We start from the raw sequence: 20,126 nt of genomic DNA, 5'->3' as shown, positions 1-20,126 counted from the left end.
AGGAGAGGAACATGCACACAACCACACAATGTGATTCAGACAGTAAAAACAACTTGTGTAAAAACAGTAATTTAACCATTTGCTTAATACTGCAAAAATCATTCAGTTTCTCTCAGAACACTTGACCCCTGATAACATCTTTTTATTCTAAAAGCAGGGAGAACTGAAAACACTCATTATGACTATTCACACGTGTGTATAATATCAATTCACACAGCATGTATGTTTTAAAGCAGCTGCATCAGGGTTCTAGACTACTTTTGATAATAATTAAAATTATTATTTTACAAGTTACTGAATTAATGTTAACAAAGTTGCTTTCTACTTTACTACAAACATTCATCACAAAACTAAATGGCGTCATTCAAAATACTTCTCTTAAAGACGACCACTAGACAGAACGTTAGAAAACACATCAGTGTTCAAAAGTCAGTATTGATGCACCAATCTTGATTTTTCATTCTTTGTTAATGTGACTTTGTAATATTTCCACACAAGTTACATTTTGTAAAATGCTTTCAATACAGTTTGTGTGCAAGTCCAGAACAGAGATCGGCTCAAATAAAACAGAACAAAAACAGGCTGGTTCTGATTTACGTCTGGTCGAACATTTTCTACTATTAATATTAATTGTTTCGGGCCAGTGGTAAACTGTTTATTCTTGGCTAAATTAAAACATATTTACATTTTTTAAATAATAATTTTCCAGGACAGCAACAAGATTTTCCAGGACATTTAACATTTTCTCTCATTTTCCATGTGTTTTCAGTTTTCCAGGATGCGTGGAAACCCTGCACATTACAATATTAATTATCTTTTTTCTTTCTTTTTTATTTATGGGCTTTGCTACTTTTTTATTAAGAGAGATCGACAGAAATAATGGGGGAACAAAAAGGAAAATAAAGAAATCAAGCACACAAATACTTTTTGCAGCCACTGTATCTTGAAGTTTTCTTGGGGTAAACTGGCAAACAGGTTTTTCTTAAACCATAAATTGACAACATTTAGTGAGATTTCTGCTTTGTCTTTCAATATATATTCTTGAAAACAAGTCTGAATATCTTAAACAAGTTTGTGCTTCAAGTAAATGTGCTTCTTTAACAGGACGACAAGATCTGGTTATTTTTAAGTTTATTTTCCTGTCAAAAACTAAAAACTCAATCAGTTAAACAAATCATAAAATTAATCTCTACAACTGTAAATTATGATTTGCCACTTGTTCACAATCTTTATACAACCGATGTCGTTAGTTTTATTATTTTTGATAAAATCTCAATCTCACATTCTGTCGATTTTATTATAAAATTCAGAGAATAAATTTTTGACATTAATAAACGTTTTGACATTCTACAGTGCGGTTTGACTGTGACAGATCGCTGTAAATGCCAAAAGGGAGCATGCAGAGCAAATGATCTCTCCTTCTTTTATTTCTAGTTATAGCACATTTGAGAATAATGTTAAATTTTAAAGTGTTACTATCTACTGGTTGACACTGCAGCAAGTTATACAGCAACTCACTGTTCAGCCCAAATACTAACACCAGACGCGTCTTACTTCAGCAGCTCATAGTTCTTCTCGTTCAGGCGAACAGCGTTTTCTCTCCAGAACTTCTCAGATTTGTGCACTGGACTCCACTCCAGACGGCCAGACTTCAGCTCAGAGCTGTACTCATCAAAAGAACTGCAAGAGGAAGAAGGAAAGCAGTAGAAATGTGAGAGGTAAAAAATGTTGAAAACATGTTGAGAGAGTATGTGGGCTTTACCTGAGATCCTGAACGCTCTCTCCCAGTTTTTCCAGGAGGAACTTGATGTCATCAGTGATGTCCTCATCATCATATTTCTGCTGGTCCAGGTTCTCCAGCTGTTTGAGCACTTTGCACTGGATCATGGCAAGAGCATACTCCTGACGGGTCTCTCTCTCAGCGGACTTCTCCAGCAGGTTCTACATCAATGACCAAACATGAAACATTTTAACTTTGTTATCGTGGAAATTATTCAAGAGGATAACAAGTGGATACTAAAGGTACTGAAAAAAACCTGATTCTGATTTCTAGAACAAAAAGTAATCAGATTTAAACATTCACTTCATTTTTAAACATTTTTAAAAACTTTCATTCATTTCACATATTTAAATGATAAACATTTTCTTTCATCAGATTTCATTTGAAGGTAGAAAACCTGTTACCATGGTGTTTAGCAATAAAGAACAACATATAGTCAAAATCAAAACAAAAGATGACATTGAAGAACTTTTGCATTCTTAATCAACAATGGTTGAATAGCTTGTTTGGACCTTAAAGATCTGTCCTTGGCTTCTGCAGTCAAATGATTCAGTAAATTCAAGACTATTTCCCAGAAAGAGAGATACTGCACAGCATTGGAATAAATAACAATTATAATAATTAAAACTAGATAATAGCATTATTTGTTTAGAAACAGCCAATGATTATGGCCGATTATTTCTTGTCAATCAAAAGGGTGCAAAAACATGCCAGACAGCAACAGCAACATTGAGTCTCATTTAGAGCAGTCGAAGTTAAAGCAATAATAACCAACAAATTCAACACCGATAACACTTAACCCAATCAACCCCACGAACACCCACCACCAAACATTTTTTTGTGATACACCTCTCATCCAATAATTGCAAAGAGCTTTGTGTTTTGTTGCTTCTAATAAGAAACAAAGTCTCAGCTCTCAAATTCTATCCCTTTTATCACGGGTATCCCTTTTATCAACGAAAGAAAGAAATGCTGTTTTCACTCTCTTAAATGTGGAGTGACAGATCAGTGTAGCCACTTCAGTTTAAGTGGCAGCATGGAGCACTAGTCTCCTCCAGTTTAACACAAGTTATAGCATGAAATCAACAAAAATGAAGATCAGAAGGTGCTGAAAGATACAGTACAGACAAAAAAAATTACATAAGTGACGTGACATACAGCCATGTTTCAACCGAAAGAAAGACTTCATATAAAACAGTTTGAGAACAAAACGATTTACCTTAGTGACGTGACATACAGCCAAGTATGGTGACCCATACTCAGAATTCGCGCTTTGCATTTAACCCATCCAAAGTGCACACACACAGCAGTGAACACACACTGTGAACACACACCCAGAGCAGTGGGCAGGCATTTATGCTGCGGCACCCGGGGAGCAGTTGGGGGTTCGGTGCCTTGCTCAAGGGCACCTCAGTAGTGTTATTGTCGGTCTGAGACTCGAACCCACAACCTTAGGGTTAGGAGTCAAGCACTAGGCCACGACTTCCCTTAGAAAACTTTTCCAGTTATCCAGTGTTCATGTCTGTTAGTTAGCTATAAAAACACTAGAGGGGGCTTATTTACTGCTAATTATATATGTATGTTTGAATTAATATGTCATGAAGACAATTTAGGAAAAATATTAGTGCAGTTGTGTTGTATACAAATGTTTTATTTGAATGTGATTTATTATATCTGAAAATAAACAGCATTGAATAAAGTTTTGTTGTTAATTTTAACCTCTAATATCATGTACCAAATGAAAGGGTTCCCTGTATAGTGTGTACAGCATTAGTTGGGAGAGATTTTTTTTTGTTCCTTAAGAAAATTAAACTATCTGCATAATTATGAATAATCGTCCATTAGTATCGGCTGAGTAATTTAGCATTGGTGCATCTCTAATTGAGACTGATGTAGAGAGAAAGTCAGTGCTTTAAATATGCATTCAGAGAGAGTTTCTACTTTTAAAAAATGAGCAGAAAAGCTTTGTGCAACCACATACGTGTCTGCAATGTTTTACCAGAACCCGTTTGACACTGCCCCTTTCGACAACCAAAAACTGAACCTCACCACTGAGCAATGTGACTTGAAGTGGAAATTAACATGGCGTATTTGAATAAGAGTGCTTTTATTTCTCAGAATTCATTAGTCTTAATGGACATGGCTCATTTGGCAGGAAATGCTAACATTAGCAATGACTTCCTTTTTAAAACTCTTTGCTCTTAGCTGTACTAAAATTAGGTGTTGCTCTTTGAAAACTCACTTACAAGACTTGAAAAACATGGCCTTTCTGTCATTACTTTAACATTCCTCTTAAGTTGTTCTTCTAGATACTAGCGGTAGTCATCAAACGATGATAGATTCAAGGTGGTACATAAATTTCATTCCACTTAAGCAGCCTAAGAAGACAAACTCTCAAGCAAGTAGTGACTGCGCTGAATACTGCCAAAGATTATATCATATTTACAGGCCAAAATGAAAAACTCCATATCTGACTCGCTTTTTTAAAGAGTTGTTACTGAATATGGAATTTAGTAAAAAGTCGCGTCACACATAATCATGACTGATCATGGTTTACATTATCAGTCATTGGTGTTCCACTTCAGAAAACTTGTGCACATCACTATTAATAGTCCTACTATGTATTATATGTAGCTAGAACACAATGTTTTTAAGTTTGAAAATATGATACAAATGCCAGTTAAGAAGAAATTTCTTCTTGAGAATGTTTCGTGAATCCAGCCCCAGATCTAATTTTGAATGGTCCTGAATCACTGTTACTGAGATACTTCAATTTGAAGCTAGTGAGGTAGAAACAAAGCAATTATTAGGCTTCTCATTGCCTCCCAGCGGCTTTTAATCAGCAGATTGTGACATTATTATACAATAAAGCCCCTAACAAAATTGAAAAAAAAAAAATTAGAGTCAGTGATCACTCAGCTGTCCAGCATGAAGGATGTCATGCTGTTGCACGAATGAAGGACAGCAAAGATTTAAAAGAGAAGTAAGTAAGCTTGCAAAGAAAGAGTTCATATTAAGAGGAAGTGACAGACTCCTAATGGAGTGATAGCTGCAGTGTTGAATTAGAATAGTAATGCATTCTGAATGAATGAGGCGATGAACAGTGCTGGCATTTTAATTTGCAGCAGCCTAATGTTTTCATTGTTTCAGTGCGGACTGCTGTAAAGCAGTTTTGACAGGTCTTAGTATTGGCAGTCCTGCTGCAAACACATTTTTTTTTGCAGTCCGGACACACATCTCCATTTCAGACAAAGGCTTCATACCTATTCTCATTCTCATTGCCATGTATATACAGTAAGTCATATCCTTTATCGGATCCTATTCCAGATGCACTCAATACCATGTACAGATTCTCTGTCACAAGAGACGAATTCTCCTTTATACATTTGTAACACAATTTCAGGCCATATAATGCTTGTTTTGCAACACATAATTAATCATGTTGAACAGGTCAGAAAACTGATTAGCCCAATGTAGAGCTCTAGTTAACAAGATGATGGATTGTTAGCACAGTGCTGTCCTGCACCTTCCTCTGTGACATTCTGCATCTATGCATACTTACACACTGCTTTCCCATTCAGTGGAAATAAGACATTGATGAATGAGCAGTAAGCTTGGTTCATTTGCACGAGAGTAAATGAACTTGTGAAAAAAAAGACTCGGATTGAGAATTGGAAAATGACAGAGCAACAGAACGACAGTGTTAGATACTGTACAATGATAGAATGATAGACAGCTAAATGGAATGCTAGATAGCTCAACAGAATGTCAGATAGAACGACAAAGACAGACAGACAGACAGATATATAGATAACCTGCCATTACCTGTCAGAACTGCTGAATTCAAATCAATGTTAAAAATAAAAAAATTTTCCCCTTGTGCTTTTAATTCTTTGTAATGTGTGTGTGCTTTCTTGCTTTTATTTATTTATTTATTTATTATTCTTCACTTTTTGAACAGCACTTTGGCCAACTAAGGTTGATTTTAAATGTGCTTTATAAATAAAACTGAACTGAATTAAATTGAAGTATTGCTTTAGGCAATACTATATATAACAGTGGGGAAGAGCGTTGAAATGTGAAACAAAAATAATGGCAAATGTGCAGAGGCAGATCCACTAATAGCTGCAAATTGGAAGCCATGCAATCATGGACGTGCACAGAGAGAGAATACCTGGTAAGGACGACTTAATAAGCTCTTCAGCAGGTGAGATGAATGAAGCGCTGCACTCAAATTCAATACTGTCAGCGACATGGACAATGAATTCATCATCACACAACTCTAATGCCAACAACAGAGCCCAGCTTTCAGGGCTAATTTGAAGATTAAATGTAGCATGCACTATGAACGGCATGTGCAGGAAAATAAAATGCAGAATCAGAGTAACAAGCAGCCTGTTTTTGTGCCTCGGTTATGTATTAAACAAATATGTGCCAGCGGTGGAGAAGTAATAAGCCCAACGGAAGATAAAATGCCTCAGGACTACATTCGGTCTAGCACTATATCCTAATTCAAATGATCAACATGAGCAGGAAGGGCAATGTGGGGGTGACAAGTTTTTTTTCCCGTTTCTAGTCTCTAAAAACCAAGCACTGAATGGGCGATGACGCGAGAGTGTGGAAGAGATTAAAATGAGCGCTTTTGTCAATCTGCAACCTTAATAAGGTAATAATAGGGTTCTTAGTATATTCATCATGAAAGCTCTGGGCAAATGAAATCCTTTCAGAATAAAAGAGTGAGTGATCTGCTAATGGACTTTGAAGAGGACACCTTCTGTTGAGTGAAGCCCTGATCTGAAAAAAGTGAGAAAACAGACACACCCGTCCATCTGTAATGGATTCAGCACATGCACTGTTTCATTCATTATTTGTACACCAAAAAAAAAAAAAAAAAAAAAAAGTCAGATAAATAGTCTGCCATTAGACGTAATGATCACTCATTAAGTATTTTTATGTTTAAATGATGCCTTTACTTATCTTCATTTAACAGATGCTTTGTAATCCATTTCCTTAAAGCACTCTAATTGCAGCAGTGGTGCCTTGTACATGATTGGGGTTAAGTGTATTTCTCTTAAGTGTCTTAATATGGTGTGGCATTGAAAAATGTTTCACGTTTCAAGTACGAGAGGTCACGGTTCAAATCTTGCTCTAAAGACCATTTTTTAAAATAAACCAATTAAAACTGCATTGTTCATCAGTAGATGTTCAGTGGGGTTGACAAGTCTGAGACCTCACTGGAAATCTGGAATTCAAAATCTAATTTCAACCTGTAAATAAACCTGCACCCGCAGCCAGATTATTTTAATAGCAGCTGGTTCTGAAATAGATCTGTCATGACAGCAACAGTTACTCATAATCAGAGTATGTAAGCGGAGTGATGTGATTTTGATTGGAACGAGGAACAATTTTTTTTAAAGTCAGAGCATCATGTTTTCATTCGCTCCAAGAGTGCTACCGCTCCATCACGAGTACAATTCATGCCAACAGCCTGTAATATAACTGCATATTTAGCAAGAATTCCCATGTTAAACAAATTTAGCTAGCTAGATAGAGAAGGATCACTCAAATCAGAAGGCTATGATGACGGTAATGAACATGAGCGGGAAGTTATAGTTCAAGGAATTTGTTTGTTCCTTCTAGATATATATATATTCATCTGAAAGCATGATTTAAACAAGTAATACAACACTTATTCACACGCAATCGCTCTCTCAATAATGCATTCAAACAAATGTAATACAGTGCTACTTCATCTGTATCCGATTTCAAATGAGCAGAATTCTGTAAGAAAAGCATCGATTTGTAGGTAAATAACTGATGAAAACGTACTGTTATTTTCATCTCAAACTAAATTTGCACCGCAAAACGCAGCAATTATACCTTTTATGCTGACAACCATGCTATTAGCTTGACGTTAATACCATTGCTTGATGGCAACTGCATGCCGTATTTTTATATGAAAATTAACAAGATGAAAACACTCTAACTAAAAAACTTTGTGCTTTTCTATAGTATTAAGCCTCAAATGCCAAAAATACATCGGGCTGGTTTCTTCTTTAAATTATAAAAAAGTAAAAATCTGAATGGTATTATAATGTTATTCTAAAACTAAAATTAAAATAATGGGAAAAACCCTTAAGATAACATGTAGAAAGGGGGGAAAAAAACGCATCTTAAGCACGCAGAATAACATAAGTGGACTTTGACCGATTAATTGCCGCTTTGAACGATTACGTAATTGTGGCACCCATAATTGTAAGTGTGATTAGAAAATCGATTAATTGTGCAGCCGTAGGACATCAGACCAAACACCACAGATAAGCGTCACGCAAAGGAGGGGTTTGGAAAAAATAATCATTGAGCGAATCGTTTGGGAGTTGTTGAGCAAATACGGTAAAAATAAATGCATATTATAAGACAATGTAAGTGTTTTTTGACCAAAATATAAACATTTTATAATCCATAATAGGGGCACTTTAGGAATTCATCAAAAAAATCTAATAAAATTTTATTAATTTAGAAAAAAGCATAAAAGAAGCATTTTAGCTAGTGGTCTCAGATTTTTGAAACCAGGTTACAGTGGCATATTTGGTTCCAAATTATTCTGTGATTTCACTGTAATGGAGAGCAGGCAGGAGTGTGCATCTGAATCAGGAGTGGCTTCAGCGTGAAATAACCTATTAGTTTACTGCAGCTGAGTCAATCACCGATTTTTTTTTTTGGTCCTACAATCGCTTAATGCTTTTTTTTTTTATGCTGAAGGCTGATTTTAAAAAGAAAATTTGACAGTCACTACTGAATTCAGGTCCATTCATAAAGTCAGGAAAGGAGACTGGGAATGCAGTTTGAAGCAGACACATGACACATACCCTGAAAGCAGCCAGGATTATGCGAGTGACCTTCTCTTTGACAGACTCTTGGAGGATGTCGGAGAGTGCCGGTACCACGTTGTAGCGCCGCAGCTGTTCGCAGAGTTGCGGGCTGAATGCCAGGAGCCACACACAGAAGATCATCTGATACTGCAGCTGGAAGCCACACTTATTACTCAACACTGCCGTGATGCTGAAAGATGCACAGACAGAACAGTCGAAGTAAGTAAATGGTAGGGCATCTCACCCCTAATGGTGTGCTGAGAGGATGCTCTTCATAAAGTTAAACCTGATGGTTTGATGGGTGAGATGAGGGGAAAATGAGAGCCCACATTTTTGTGATGTATAATGAGACCATTATATGAAAGAAATTTTACTTGAGAGGCAAGAAAAAGAAAATTATCTTCATTATCCTGTCTTTTTCTCTGTCTGTACACTAGCAAACAAAAGAACTGTTATGATCACAGGGCTAAAACCTGCTTAGGACAATGAGAGAGCATGCTTTCTTGTTCTACAAGGAGCATAAAAGGGGCGTGAGTAGAGCACACTGTTAATTGTGTGCTCTACTCTCCAAAAAAAAAAAAAGACAAAACCAACAATAAAATAAAATAATAATTGCGTTACAGGTTACAGGGTAGAGGTTCCTTTTGACCAATCAATTTTTATACCTTTTCTATGAAAATTCCAGATAACTGGTTACAGATTTTGAAAATCATATTAGTGTGAAAGTGAGTATTACCAGTTCACTCCATCAGCCTCCACCCAGGCGAATCTGTATTCATTCACTCTTAGCATCAGCTGCAGGCAACCAGCAACGCACTGAACATACTGGGAGCTCTGTGAGGGTCAGAAGAAAAAAATACACATACACGAAACACGCAGAGATTAGCATGCACACAAACACAAAAGGACAACACGATCAGAACAGGAAGAACAAAACAGTTCAGATAAGCAGGGAAATGGATGCGTGAAATAACAAGCCCATCCTTTTCGGGTTCTAGCAAAGGAACACCATGAAACTAGGCTGCTCAAGCAGCATTTACACTCTCTGTAATTCTGCATTCACTTATGCACGTGCAGTATGGTTCTGACTTTTAAAAAAATGCCTTTTGGGCAACATGCTGGATCAAAGAGACAGTTCCACAATGCAGCAGAGAGAAAGCAGCAGCCTTGAAACCTAGACAGAGTGAGTGAATCATAGAAAGATGTTAGAAGAGATGTGGCTGAGAAGAGTGAACAGACTCAGTCATTAACCGGGGAAGATGATGCTGTAGATCAGCACCATATGCATAAAAGCAGAGTGGTCCAGAGAATAGAAGAGACAGGGAGACAGGTCATGAAATATAGCAAAGTGGAGACGTCTTAAGAGCCATGAGAGGAAATTGAGTTCAGATTTGTGCCCGCTTGCATTGCGCCAGCAGATTTTGACTTGCAACACATGATGAAAGGGGGAAAAAAATATTTTCAAATGAACTTTAAAAAGCACAAAAAAAAGAAAGATGACTACTGCTATAGTGCAAGACTAAAGCCTTCTAGTGGTCCTTTCAATCTATCAAGTCTTGTTTCTTAAAAAAAAATATGACCACAGCCACTGGCAAGAGAGGAAAGAATCTTTGTAAAAATGCTTATAGATTGACAAATAAGTGTTGTATTAGAGAGGTGCAGCTGTAGGAAAAAGTGAACAAATTCACAGTGGATATGAATGGAAGAAAAAAAGGCAGTAAGCGAGAAACAGCGTGTGCCGCATCCCAAACAAGAGAAGGGTAAAGATCTCGGCCTCTGAAAGGTGCTGGAGGCTAATTCACACAGTTGCACATCCACCTCCTTCATCTGTGACATACTCACTTCACTGGGGGAGATGGTCCCTGTTCCAGGTTCAGCACCTGTACCATGTAGTTTCTAACAAAAAAAAAAAAAAAGATAGATAGAAAGAAAAAAAAAAACGGTGATTTTGGGCCTCTTGTTGGAGGGAACAAGAGTGGTATTATTGGACAATAATTGGACGGCTTGTTCATGACAGGCAACCGTCTAAAATTCTGTGGGAGAGTGGCCCTGAATTTATTTCAGTCTCAGCTGCACTGCAAAATTAAATGCTTAAGCATGTCACAAGAGCTAAGTCACAATTTCGATGTAAAGACACGAAAGTCAACACTTTTGCAACTGGCATCTAAAATTAAAACCCCAACATAATTAAACTGGTATTTATAGTCATTTCCAGCTTAGAAAAGACAGCATTTTTTCCTCATTCATTAAAAAAAGTTTATTCACAGTCATTGCAGCTCAGCTATAATGAAACAAATTTATGGAGTGGACTGAGTGGTCTAATAAACATGAACAGCTTTGAGAGGTCTTCTATTTAGGATTTTCAACATTCATTAATTCAGAGGGCCCTAGGGCTAAAATATGAAATTGCATGCAAAATGTAACATCCTATTACTGTAAGGTGGTTTGTAGGGGAAGTGAAAATGAAAGCTGGACTTTATCACGTGATCTGTAAGTATATGCATTCACTAAAAGCCAGAAACCACTGTATGAAAAAAAAAAATTGTTCTCATCAGCAGAGGACCAAAGCACTGCTTATCTCTGATAGTCATAATAACACAACTAGTATGGACTTTATAAATAATAAACGGAGTAAAGTTTTTATAATGCATCAAAAGATCTTTCATTCATTTTGAAGATTTTTCATTAGATGTCATTCATTCAGAATTTTTTAATAAGCTCATATAAGCAGAATAAAGATTGTTTCATCTAACCGAAAGTAAATGTAAACCATCTTATTCATCACATCTACTGAAGAATAACAAACTATTTATACAGCTTTTTTAATACAAACCTTCTAAGTCATGTTTTTGTTCTCTCTTTTCACTTTGGCATTAAATAAAAAAATCTAATGCAGTACTCTATCTCAAGGTTATACACCCTCCTGAAGAATATCACTGTGTCTTTCCACTAAGCTCAAAACTGTTCTCTAAAGCCATTTTCTAATGAAAGCAATTGAAAAACACTGAATGTGTCAGTACACAAAAGAGGGATGTTTTCAGTGATTAAATCACAAATATGGCTTTGATTTCTATGAACCCCCCAAAAATTAATTGTATACACACTTCTATTTATTAAACCAAAATTAAATCTGTACTTCAGTGGAGGTACACTACTGTTCAAAAGTTTGGGGTCAGTAAGACTTTAAAAAAACTTTGACTGAAGCTGCGTTCACTCCATGTCGTAATTACCGCAATTCTGAGTTGATGTTCTACTCTGAGCTGTTCCAAGCCCTTGGACTCTGAATTATGCATTTCTATGGCAACAATATCAATACCAATGCATTCACGTGCTCGCAGAACTCTTCATTACAACTTGCAAACTGGGAATGTTTTGACTTGGACCACATGAGTGCTGTACCACCTGACCACCGCAGATTCATCCTCGGTGGACAGCTCAGAGTAGAATGTCACGTGTTGTCATCTCAGAATTACAGTAATAACGCAGCTTGACTTTTACTTAAAAACATTATATTTCAAATAAATGCTGTTCGGTTGAACTTTCTTTCATCAAAGTGGAAATTACAATGGCAATTATAATGGTTTCTACATAAATATTAAGCAGCATAACTGTTTCCAACATTTATAATAAGAAGACATGTTACTTCAGCACCAAATCAGCATATTAGAATGATTTCTGAAGGCTCATGCGACACTGAAAACTGGAGTAAAGACAGCTGAAATTTCAGATTTGCCATCAGAGGAATAAGTTACATTTTAAAATATCTTTAATTAGAGAACAGTGATTAATAATTATTACACTCTGGTAAGAATAAGATACTTTTTAAAAAATCATTAAAAAGTAATCTTAAAGGGATACTCCACCCTGAAATAAATATTTTGTCATTAATCACTTACCCCCATGTCGATCCAAACCCGTAAAAGCTCCATTCCTCATCGGAACACAATTTAAGATATTTTGGATGAAAACCGGGAGGCATGCGACTGTCCCATAGACAGCCAAGTAAATAACAGTGTCAAGGTCCATAAAAGATATGAAAGTCATCTTCAGAATACTCCATCTGCCATCCGACGTGCAATCTGGGTTATATGAAGCGACGGGAACACTTTTTCTAAGCGAAGAAAAGAAAAAATAATGACTTTATTCAACAATTCCTTTGTCAACAGTCTCCTCTGTGTCTCTTCATATCTCCGTATGCTGCGTATGCTCTTCTGTATCATCCGCGCTTCATTTAACCCAGATTGCACGTCTGATGGCAGATGGAGTATTCTGACGACGACTTTCATACCTTTTATGGACCTTGACACTGTTATTTACTTGGCAGTCTATGGGACAGTCGCAGGCCTCCCGGTTTTCATCCAAAATATCTTAAATTGTGTTCCGATGACGAACAGAGATTTACGGGTTTGGAACAACATGGGGGTAAGTGATTAAAGACAAAATTTTTATTTTGGGGTGGAGTATCCCTTTAAGATCCAAATCTTTTGAACGGTTGTGTATATCAGGAGTGGGGACACATTTTTTGCATTGAAAGGTAATCAACTGTAGCTTTGATGGTGGGGATTAAATCTAAAAAAAAAAAAAAAAAAAAAAAAAAAGTGTCTAAAAATAATCTAAAAACTAAAAAATGTGGTGGGGACATGTCACACCGTCTCCACCGTTAAAGATGCTTATGAGTAAAAAACAAGATTCTAAAATGTTGACACAGTCTTCAGATCTCTGAAATAACCGAAACACTTTTCCTGTTATCAGTGCTGCATGTAAAAGGAGGTTCATTACAACTATCTTCAATCATGCCCATAACACATATTTGCACTCTGATTTAAATGGATTCCGGTTCAGGCTTGTGAAACAACACAAAACATATTTGAAAGTTATCAAAATTGGTGTTAAGAATACATTAAAATCCAAACAAACACGCACACTCACACACATACTGTGTACTAACCAGGTGTAACGTGAAACGACAAGCAATTTTTCTGTCCACACAGTACGTTCTCTAAACATACTAAACTGTTATGTGACACAATCACAGCCAATTAGAAGATATTTGATGCTTAATGTACAGCTGTGAGGAGCAAAATTTGACTAAAATTTCACTGTAGGAGGCAATAGTGTAAATATAGGATCTATGCGACTGACAAAACGTCCTGCCCTTTGCTGCGACTGATTAGGACAAAACTCAGATATACATAGAAAAGAGCTTTTATCTCTTGCTACTTTATAACGTCCCGCCTGGTGCACTGACAGGCTTGGCTCGACGTAAGTATATCATGCACATCTACACCAAAGAGGTATTATGGAGCATAAAATAAAAGAAACAGAGACAAAAACATAATTCAAGATGGTGTTTCCCCAGTTCTCCTAGGCAAGTAACACAAAAAAAACACTCTACAATACCATGCTGAACCGGCACATCAGAGTTTTTTTTTTTTACAAAAAAGTTGGTACAACGACAAGTAAGGTTGACCCCTGGTTCCCATGTGCTGGTTATAAATGACTCAACCCAATACACTTAGCACCACTGCACCCTGAGTGATTCTCTTAATCTGTATCTGTGGCTGGCCTGCTGCAGCAGAGCTCACAGTTCAGAGCTCATTCTGAGTCAGGAGGATCCAGGATCAAATCGTGCTCTAGGCACTTCTCAGTTTATTCTTCTTATTGTGTCCTTTATATAAAGCACTCTGCTGAAGTAGTGGTCTGACACGGCTGCCTCTGCAGATCTTGACCCCCTACTGTGTACATGTAGGATACGGGAGTGACACAGTACATACAAATTCACTCATTCCTGTGCAGGTGCTGCAAAGTGTTTGACACACAAGCTGGGCTCCGAAAAGTCTGAGATCACTAGTGAAAATGCTTGTATTTTTCTATACCGTTAATATACAATTACAATATTTTTTCATATTATATATTGATAAATGTTCAGAATTTCTTAAACAATTTGCTTAAATTAGGCTGTTTTCCTGTTTTGTTAGCAATTTTCCATGTCATTTCAATGACCTTTCCAATTATGTTTAATATATAACATAAAACAACCATTCAAATTCTGATTAGTTTGGTATTGAATCATTCAGAGACATTTGTGAACCAATTCAAATGATTCAGTTGGACAGCACTATGGCTCTCAAGAAAATTTAGTCTACACAAATCTTATAACTGATTCATTAAACAATAACTGGTTGATTAATTAATAACTGGTGATTAAATATTTTATAGTAAAACAGAAGTATATTAATTATAGAAATATTTTTAGAAATATACTTTTTTTAGACCTTAAAAACACAATTTAAAAAGTCCTTAATATTTCCAGATTTTACATTTGACACGGTTTACAAAAATAAACTACAAATAGTGCTCAGTCAAATATTTCTGAATTTATTTGAAGTTATAAAGTTGCTTTACATTTGACAAAAAAAACTTTCTGTTTCAGGTATAAATTAGATTTTGATCTGAAATTTTCAATGTGGACTCAGACTTTTGGACTCCACTAATATAACAGAAACATTTTGACTGTAACTGCTACTGACAGTAACTAGAACTAAATAACCATCTTCAGTACAGAGGCTCCCTATTTAAACCTCCAAAAACCTAAAGGCAAAAAATAAAAAAAATAAAAAATATTTTAAAGGAACACAGCGCATGGCCAGTGCTTTAACACATCACAAATTCTTTTATGTCTCAGCTTGCCTTTCACACTCCATTGAAAGGAGGGGGATTGAAAACAAGAAGAAAGAGATTGCATCTTTTAAAGTTTCACTGTATAGGAAAATTTACATCACAGAGGCAACACTGGTAATGCAAAGATCCAGATACAGTAGATTATGTTCTGTGACTGACATAAGAAGAAGATGTGTTTTAGATAATGTGAAGATCTTTTCAACACATAAAAGCCTGCTGAGAAACAGAGACATTTTCTGTGTAGGATTATTTTTTAAAAAAAAACGTAATCATCAAATCTCATGTAAATCTTGAAATGAAAACTCTAACATCCTTTACTCAGCCTCATGTTGTTCCAAACCTGTATGAATTTCATCTGTCGAACAAAAAGTTAGGTATTAAGCAGAACATCATCTACAGCCTCTCTTCACTTTCATTTTATGAAAGCAGATGCAATGAAATGAACACTGAGACTCAGTCACTCACTAACATTCTACATAACATCGCCATTTTGTGCTCCAATAAAGAAAGTCAGTCATTCAGGTCTGGAATGACATGACGGTGAGTAAATGATAATAGAATTGTCATTTTTGGGTGAACTCTTATGTTAATTGGTTGGGGAGAGACGGTATGTTGATTTTAGGATAGAATCTCTTTGTTTTCTACCTGAGAGCTGAGCTGGGTCTTAATCCAGTTGAAGTAGTAATTCAAGTCACTGCCCTCCATCAGGTCACGTCCCCAGGCAGCCAGCTTGGCTATGATCCGTGCAGCCTGAGGGAAAGAAGAGAAATATCGCATCAGTGCTTGAAAAAATGCATTTCTGTTAAGACGTGGCTTTCATACAGATGCTTAAATATAGGAAGATATACAATGCCTTGAAGGGGCTATGGCCTAGTGTGCCTTGTTTGGCACAATGAGCTGTGGCCATGCAGACAAACAGAGTTTGTACAGAGCTCATAACATTTCCCAACCCTGCTCTCAGTCTCTCTCCCCATCATTTCCTGTCCTTTCTGTTTTCCTCTGAATAAAAATAGCAAAAGGCCAAAGGACAATTTACAGCCTTAATTGTGATAAATAATGGCAACTGTTGCTCCACATCCATCTGAGACATTCAACCTGAAATTAAACATCCCAAATGAATATTTCAGCCAAATGAATATGCAACCACTGCAGAATATGCTTGAATTACTGGTCAGATGAAGTGATTCACTGAGAGCTCTATCACTGCCAACATTTGTGTGTGCGTTGTGGTAATGAATGAATTTAGAGCCATTCTGATGTTTCCAGAAAACATGACATTTACTCCGCTTGCCATGCAAAAGGGGAACTTCAGAGTATTTCATTAACAGCTTAGGTGAGGATGGCAAGGGGAATCAATACCATCCTCATGCAGTTCAGCACCCTGCGACCGCCGTCTGCCTGAAGGGTAATTAAACTGTGACTTCACGACTGACTCTGAAGTATGTATCCTTAAAATGAGAGTACCCTGGGAAAACGTTTTGCTTCATCTTCATAACTAAGCATGGAAATCTCTTTGATGAATTACTGATGTACCCCATACTAACTATGGGCTCTCAAACTGAATGTTTATAGTTACTGGCCCTGAATGTCAGCTCAGTAATCAACATTTATGTACAAGTTACTTTTGAATAAAAAAATGGGGGGGGGGGGGATTATTTATTGCTTTTAAGAACAAAACACAATGCTGTTATATAATAAGCAGAATACTGTGTGGACGATTGTGGATGACCCTGCAAACTGGCTGTATTTCTGTTCAGGCAATGATGTCATTCCAAAGTAATTACAGAGAGAAGGGAGGATAAGCAAACTTTTTTTTCAGTAATTACATGGAAACATTTTTCTTCCAGGAGAAAAGGGTTGTGTGATATTGGCCCATATTTCATGGTGACTTTGTTATGTAAATGTAGTTAAACCATCAGTAAACACCACCTGCACACTCCTGAAATTTAATTGTGTGTGTGTGTAATTGTGTGTTGTTGAAATAAAAAAAATTTAAAGAACAAAATATGAGGTCAAAGCAGGTGAAATGAGCTTCTTGAAATACTATGATAAATAATTTAAGAAATACTGTGATTATTTTTTGCTCATAACTGTAATAAAGCACTTTTTGCCTTTTATACTGTTATAAGTTTAGAGTATGAAAATATGTAATATTAATAACTGTTTCATATTTAAACATTTTAAAATGTGAAATGTAATTTATTCCTGTAATGACAAAGCTGAATTTTCAGCACCCATTACTCCAGTCTTAAGTGTCACATAATCCTTCAAAAAACATTCTGATATGCTGATTTGGTGCTCTAGAGACTTCTTCTTCTTCTTCTTCTTCTTCTTATTATTATTATTATTAATGTTAAAAATAGTTGTGGTGCTTTATATCTTTGTGAAAATTGTGACAGAATTATTTGGTGAATAAAAAATTTAAAACATTTATTTTAAATATAAATCTTCTGTAACACTGATTGCAAATGTCTCTATTGTCACTTTTGATCGAATAAATGCATTTATTGTTGAATAAAAGTATACATTTATTTATTTATTTTTTATTTTTTTATTTTTTTAAATCTTATTGACCCCAAACTTTTGAACAGTAGTGTTTATTATACATATTTATTATACATATACTATTTTTTGCCTGATAGCAACTTACCATGTGAACAGTAAAGAGGTCTTGACGGTTCAGCATTGGAAGGAAATAAGACCAGGCTGTATTCTTAGTCTTCTTGGCATAATCAAAGAAGATATTCACTCTTTGATGATTTTCCTGCATAGTAGAGCAGAAGACCCATTATTACAACATAAAATAAACTAATAAGAAAAGTTGGGTGATATATAGAAAAATTATGATCTCAAACACATCGTCTGATATATAGTTAATAGCTTTCAACAAATGGACTTTTAAAAAGATCAGTCACTACATCTTCAAGTACATAACTGACTACATTCCGCCACTACAACATGAGCAATACTTGGTAGCATTGTTGTGTCCTTGAAAAATACTTAATACACCCAACATCATATGCATGATACTTGACGAGAGTGAAACTCTCATTTGTTTAATTTATTCAGTTTCCCCAGACACACATTTATAAAATTAACTGATTTTTAAAATGGAAAGATGTGCCTGTTTATCTTGGTTTTAAAATTATAACCACTTTGCATATGAATAGAAGATCTCATCATAAAGGCATAGGCTAAATGAGCTGTGAGAGGACAAGTCACTGTATGAATACAGAAATACTCAGTATAGACTCTGTACGCAGAACCGCAGACTCCATAAAAGCAATGGAAAATGGGTTTTATGAAGGCCATCTATCAGCACAAACTTAACAGATAATATTGACAAAATATACAGTGAAAAAGCTAAGCTAGAGCATCAATCTGCATCTAGGCCATAACATACTGTTTATTTAAGGATTGACAGAGTGACATTATGAATCAAAATCAGTTTGAGGACGTGACATTTTTCCTTTTTGAACATTTGGAAGACCAAGTCTTTAAAGAGACAAAAATCAAATGTCATAGTAATATTAATGTAACTGTCCACATTTTTCATTTCAATACACTCTACACCTTTCAAGTGAGATAATACAGGGTCCATTTATGCATTATAAATGACCACTCCAAAGTCTATGAGAAAACAGACATTAGAGTTTGACTTTTTATGTCCCTGAAATGGTGCGTGTTTTTACCTGCAGCGTGTCATCAATCAGGGTCAGGATGTACTGAACTGTTTGCTCTTTAGATATATGAGCCATAAGGTTGAGGAAGGTCTTTGCACACTACAATAAAATATGTTAGAAGAATTAGTTAAATGTACAGACTTAAATATAAATACAACAAAAAGAAAGCATATGTGAGCCTAGTTTTTTTTTTTTTTTTTTTTTTTTTTTACAAAGCCCTTAGATATGTGGTTCTATAAAACTAACCAAAAACAAAAACACAGACAATGAGCTTGGTTATGCTAAAATAATGTGGTACATTTCATCTTTTAAACTGAACAGGTTGGAAGGGGCAAAACTAATACTTAAAGATTGTAATATCCACCTGATGTCCTTCTTTTGTCAGAATTGCTTGCTTGTCCTCAGACCCGGCAATCTCAAACTTTTTAATGAACTCACAGTCCTCAGCTGAGATCATTTGGCCCCTGAAAATCAAGAAACTTACCAATGACTAAAGGGCAATAGGCACAACAAAATAAAAACCAGCAAAATGCATCAATCGCTCACATTCTTTTTATTAAATACATTTACTCTCACTATCTTTTTTATTGTTTTAATCTGTCAAAGATCCAATATATCGATTTCCAAGAGCCCACACAAGTAAATCATGTTTTTTTTCTCATCTTTGGAGAGCTTGCAGGTCTTAATAATAAGGACAGGATGATGGGTCGGGCCCACTGATGAACTGGTACTTGTCCGACTGGGTCCTATTGATCACATACAAGTGTCTAAGCCTTAAAAAATAAAGGTTCACTCGGTATTTTTTTAGGTATAATTTCTGGCTTTTATAACAACTGAAAATTCTACTGTCCTAATTAGATGTAATAATTGTAATTGCTTTAATGTATGTTGCAAAAATACATGTTGTTGAGCTGTGCCTTGTTTGCTTGAAAACTTGTAAGAAATATGAGAAAACAATGAAACTCTCCGAACTGTAATTTTGCACTTTTAGTCTGATTTTCAATATGGTTTCAAAGACAAACGTAACATTAACAACCAAGTAAACTTGTGCTACTACCTTCCTTGCATCAATTAGATTTCACCTGCCACATAACCTCTGCATTAATATAC

The 20,126-nt window shown here is 35.8% G+C and overlaps 1 protein-coding gene across 2 annotated transcripts in view; it reads right to left on the bottom strand.

Moving 5' to 3' along the window:
* The window catches only part of LOC109103291 (V-type proton ATPase subunit H-like), a 31,944-nt gene that overhangs the window by 10,642 nt on the left and 1,176 nt on the right, over positions 1 to 20,126 (bottom strand). Inside the window, exons 2-10 of one of the 2 annotated variants that reach the window (XM_042774690.1) lie at positions 19,381 to 19,480; positions 19,026 to 19,115; positions 17,984 to 18,097; positions 15,979 to 16,083; positions 10,495 to 10,548; positions 9,389 to 9,486; positions 8,650 to 8,842; positions 1,763 to 1,941; positions 1,555 to 1,680 (exon numbers count right to left, since the gene is read on the bottom strand). In XM_042774690.1, coding sequence (XP_042630624.1) covers positions 1,555 to 1,680; positions 1,763 to 1,941; positions 8,650 to 8,842; positions 9,389 to 9,486; positions 10,495 to 10,548; positions 15,979 to 16,083; positions 17,984 to 18,097; positions 19,026 to 19,115; positions 19,381 to 19,480 — 1,059 coding nt within the window. The remainder of the gene's footprint in view (positions 1 to 1,554; positions 1,681 to 1,762; positions 1,942 to 8,649; positions 8,843 to 9,388; positions 9,487 to 10,494; positions 10,549 to 15,978; positions 16,084 to 17,983; positions 18,098 to 19,025; positions 19,116 to 19,380; positions 19,481 to 20,126) is intronic. The other variant, XM_042774691.1, reaches the window with a different exon arrangement.

The sequence above is a fragment of the Cyprinus carpio genome, chromosome A2 (assembly GCF_018340385.1).
Source record: "Cyprinus carpio isolate SPL01 chromosome A2, ASM1834038v1, whole genome shotgun sequence".
In the NCBI taxonomy this organism is placed as follows: domain Eukaryota; kingdom Metazoa; phylum Chordata; class Actinopteri; order Cypriniformes; family Cyprinidae; genus Cyprinus; species Cyprinus carpio.
This window is presented reverse-complemented; position numbering and strand designations above follow the sequence as displayed.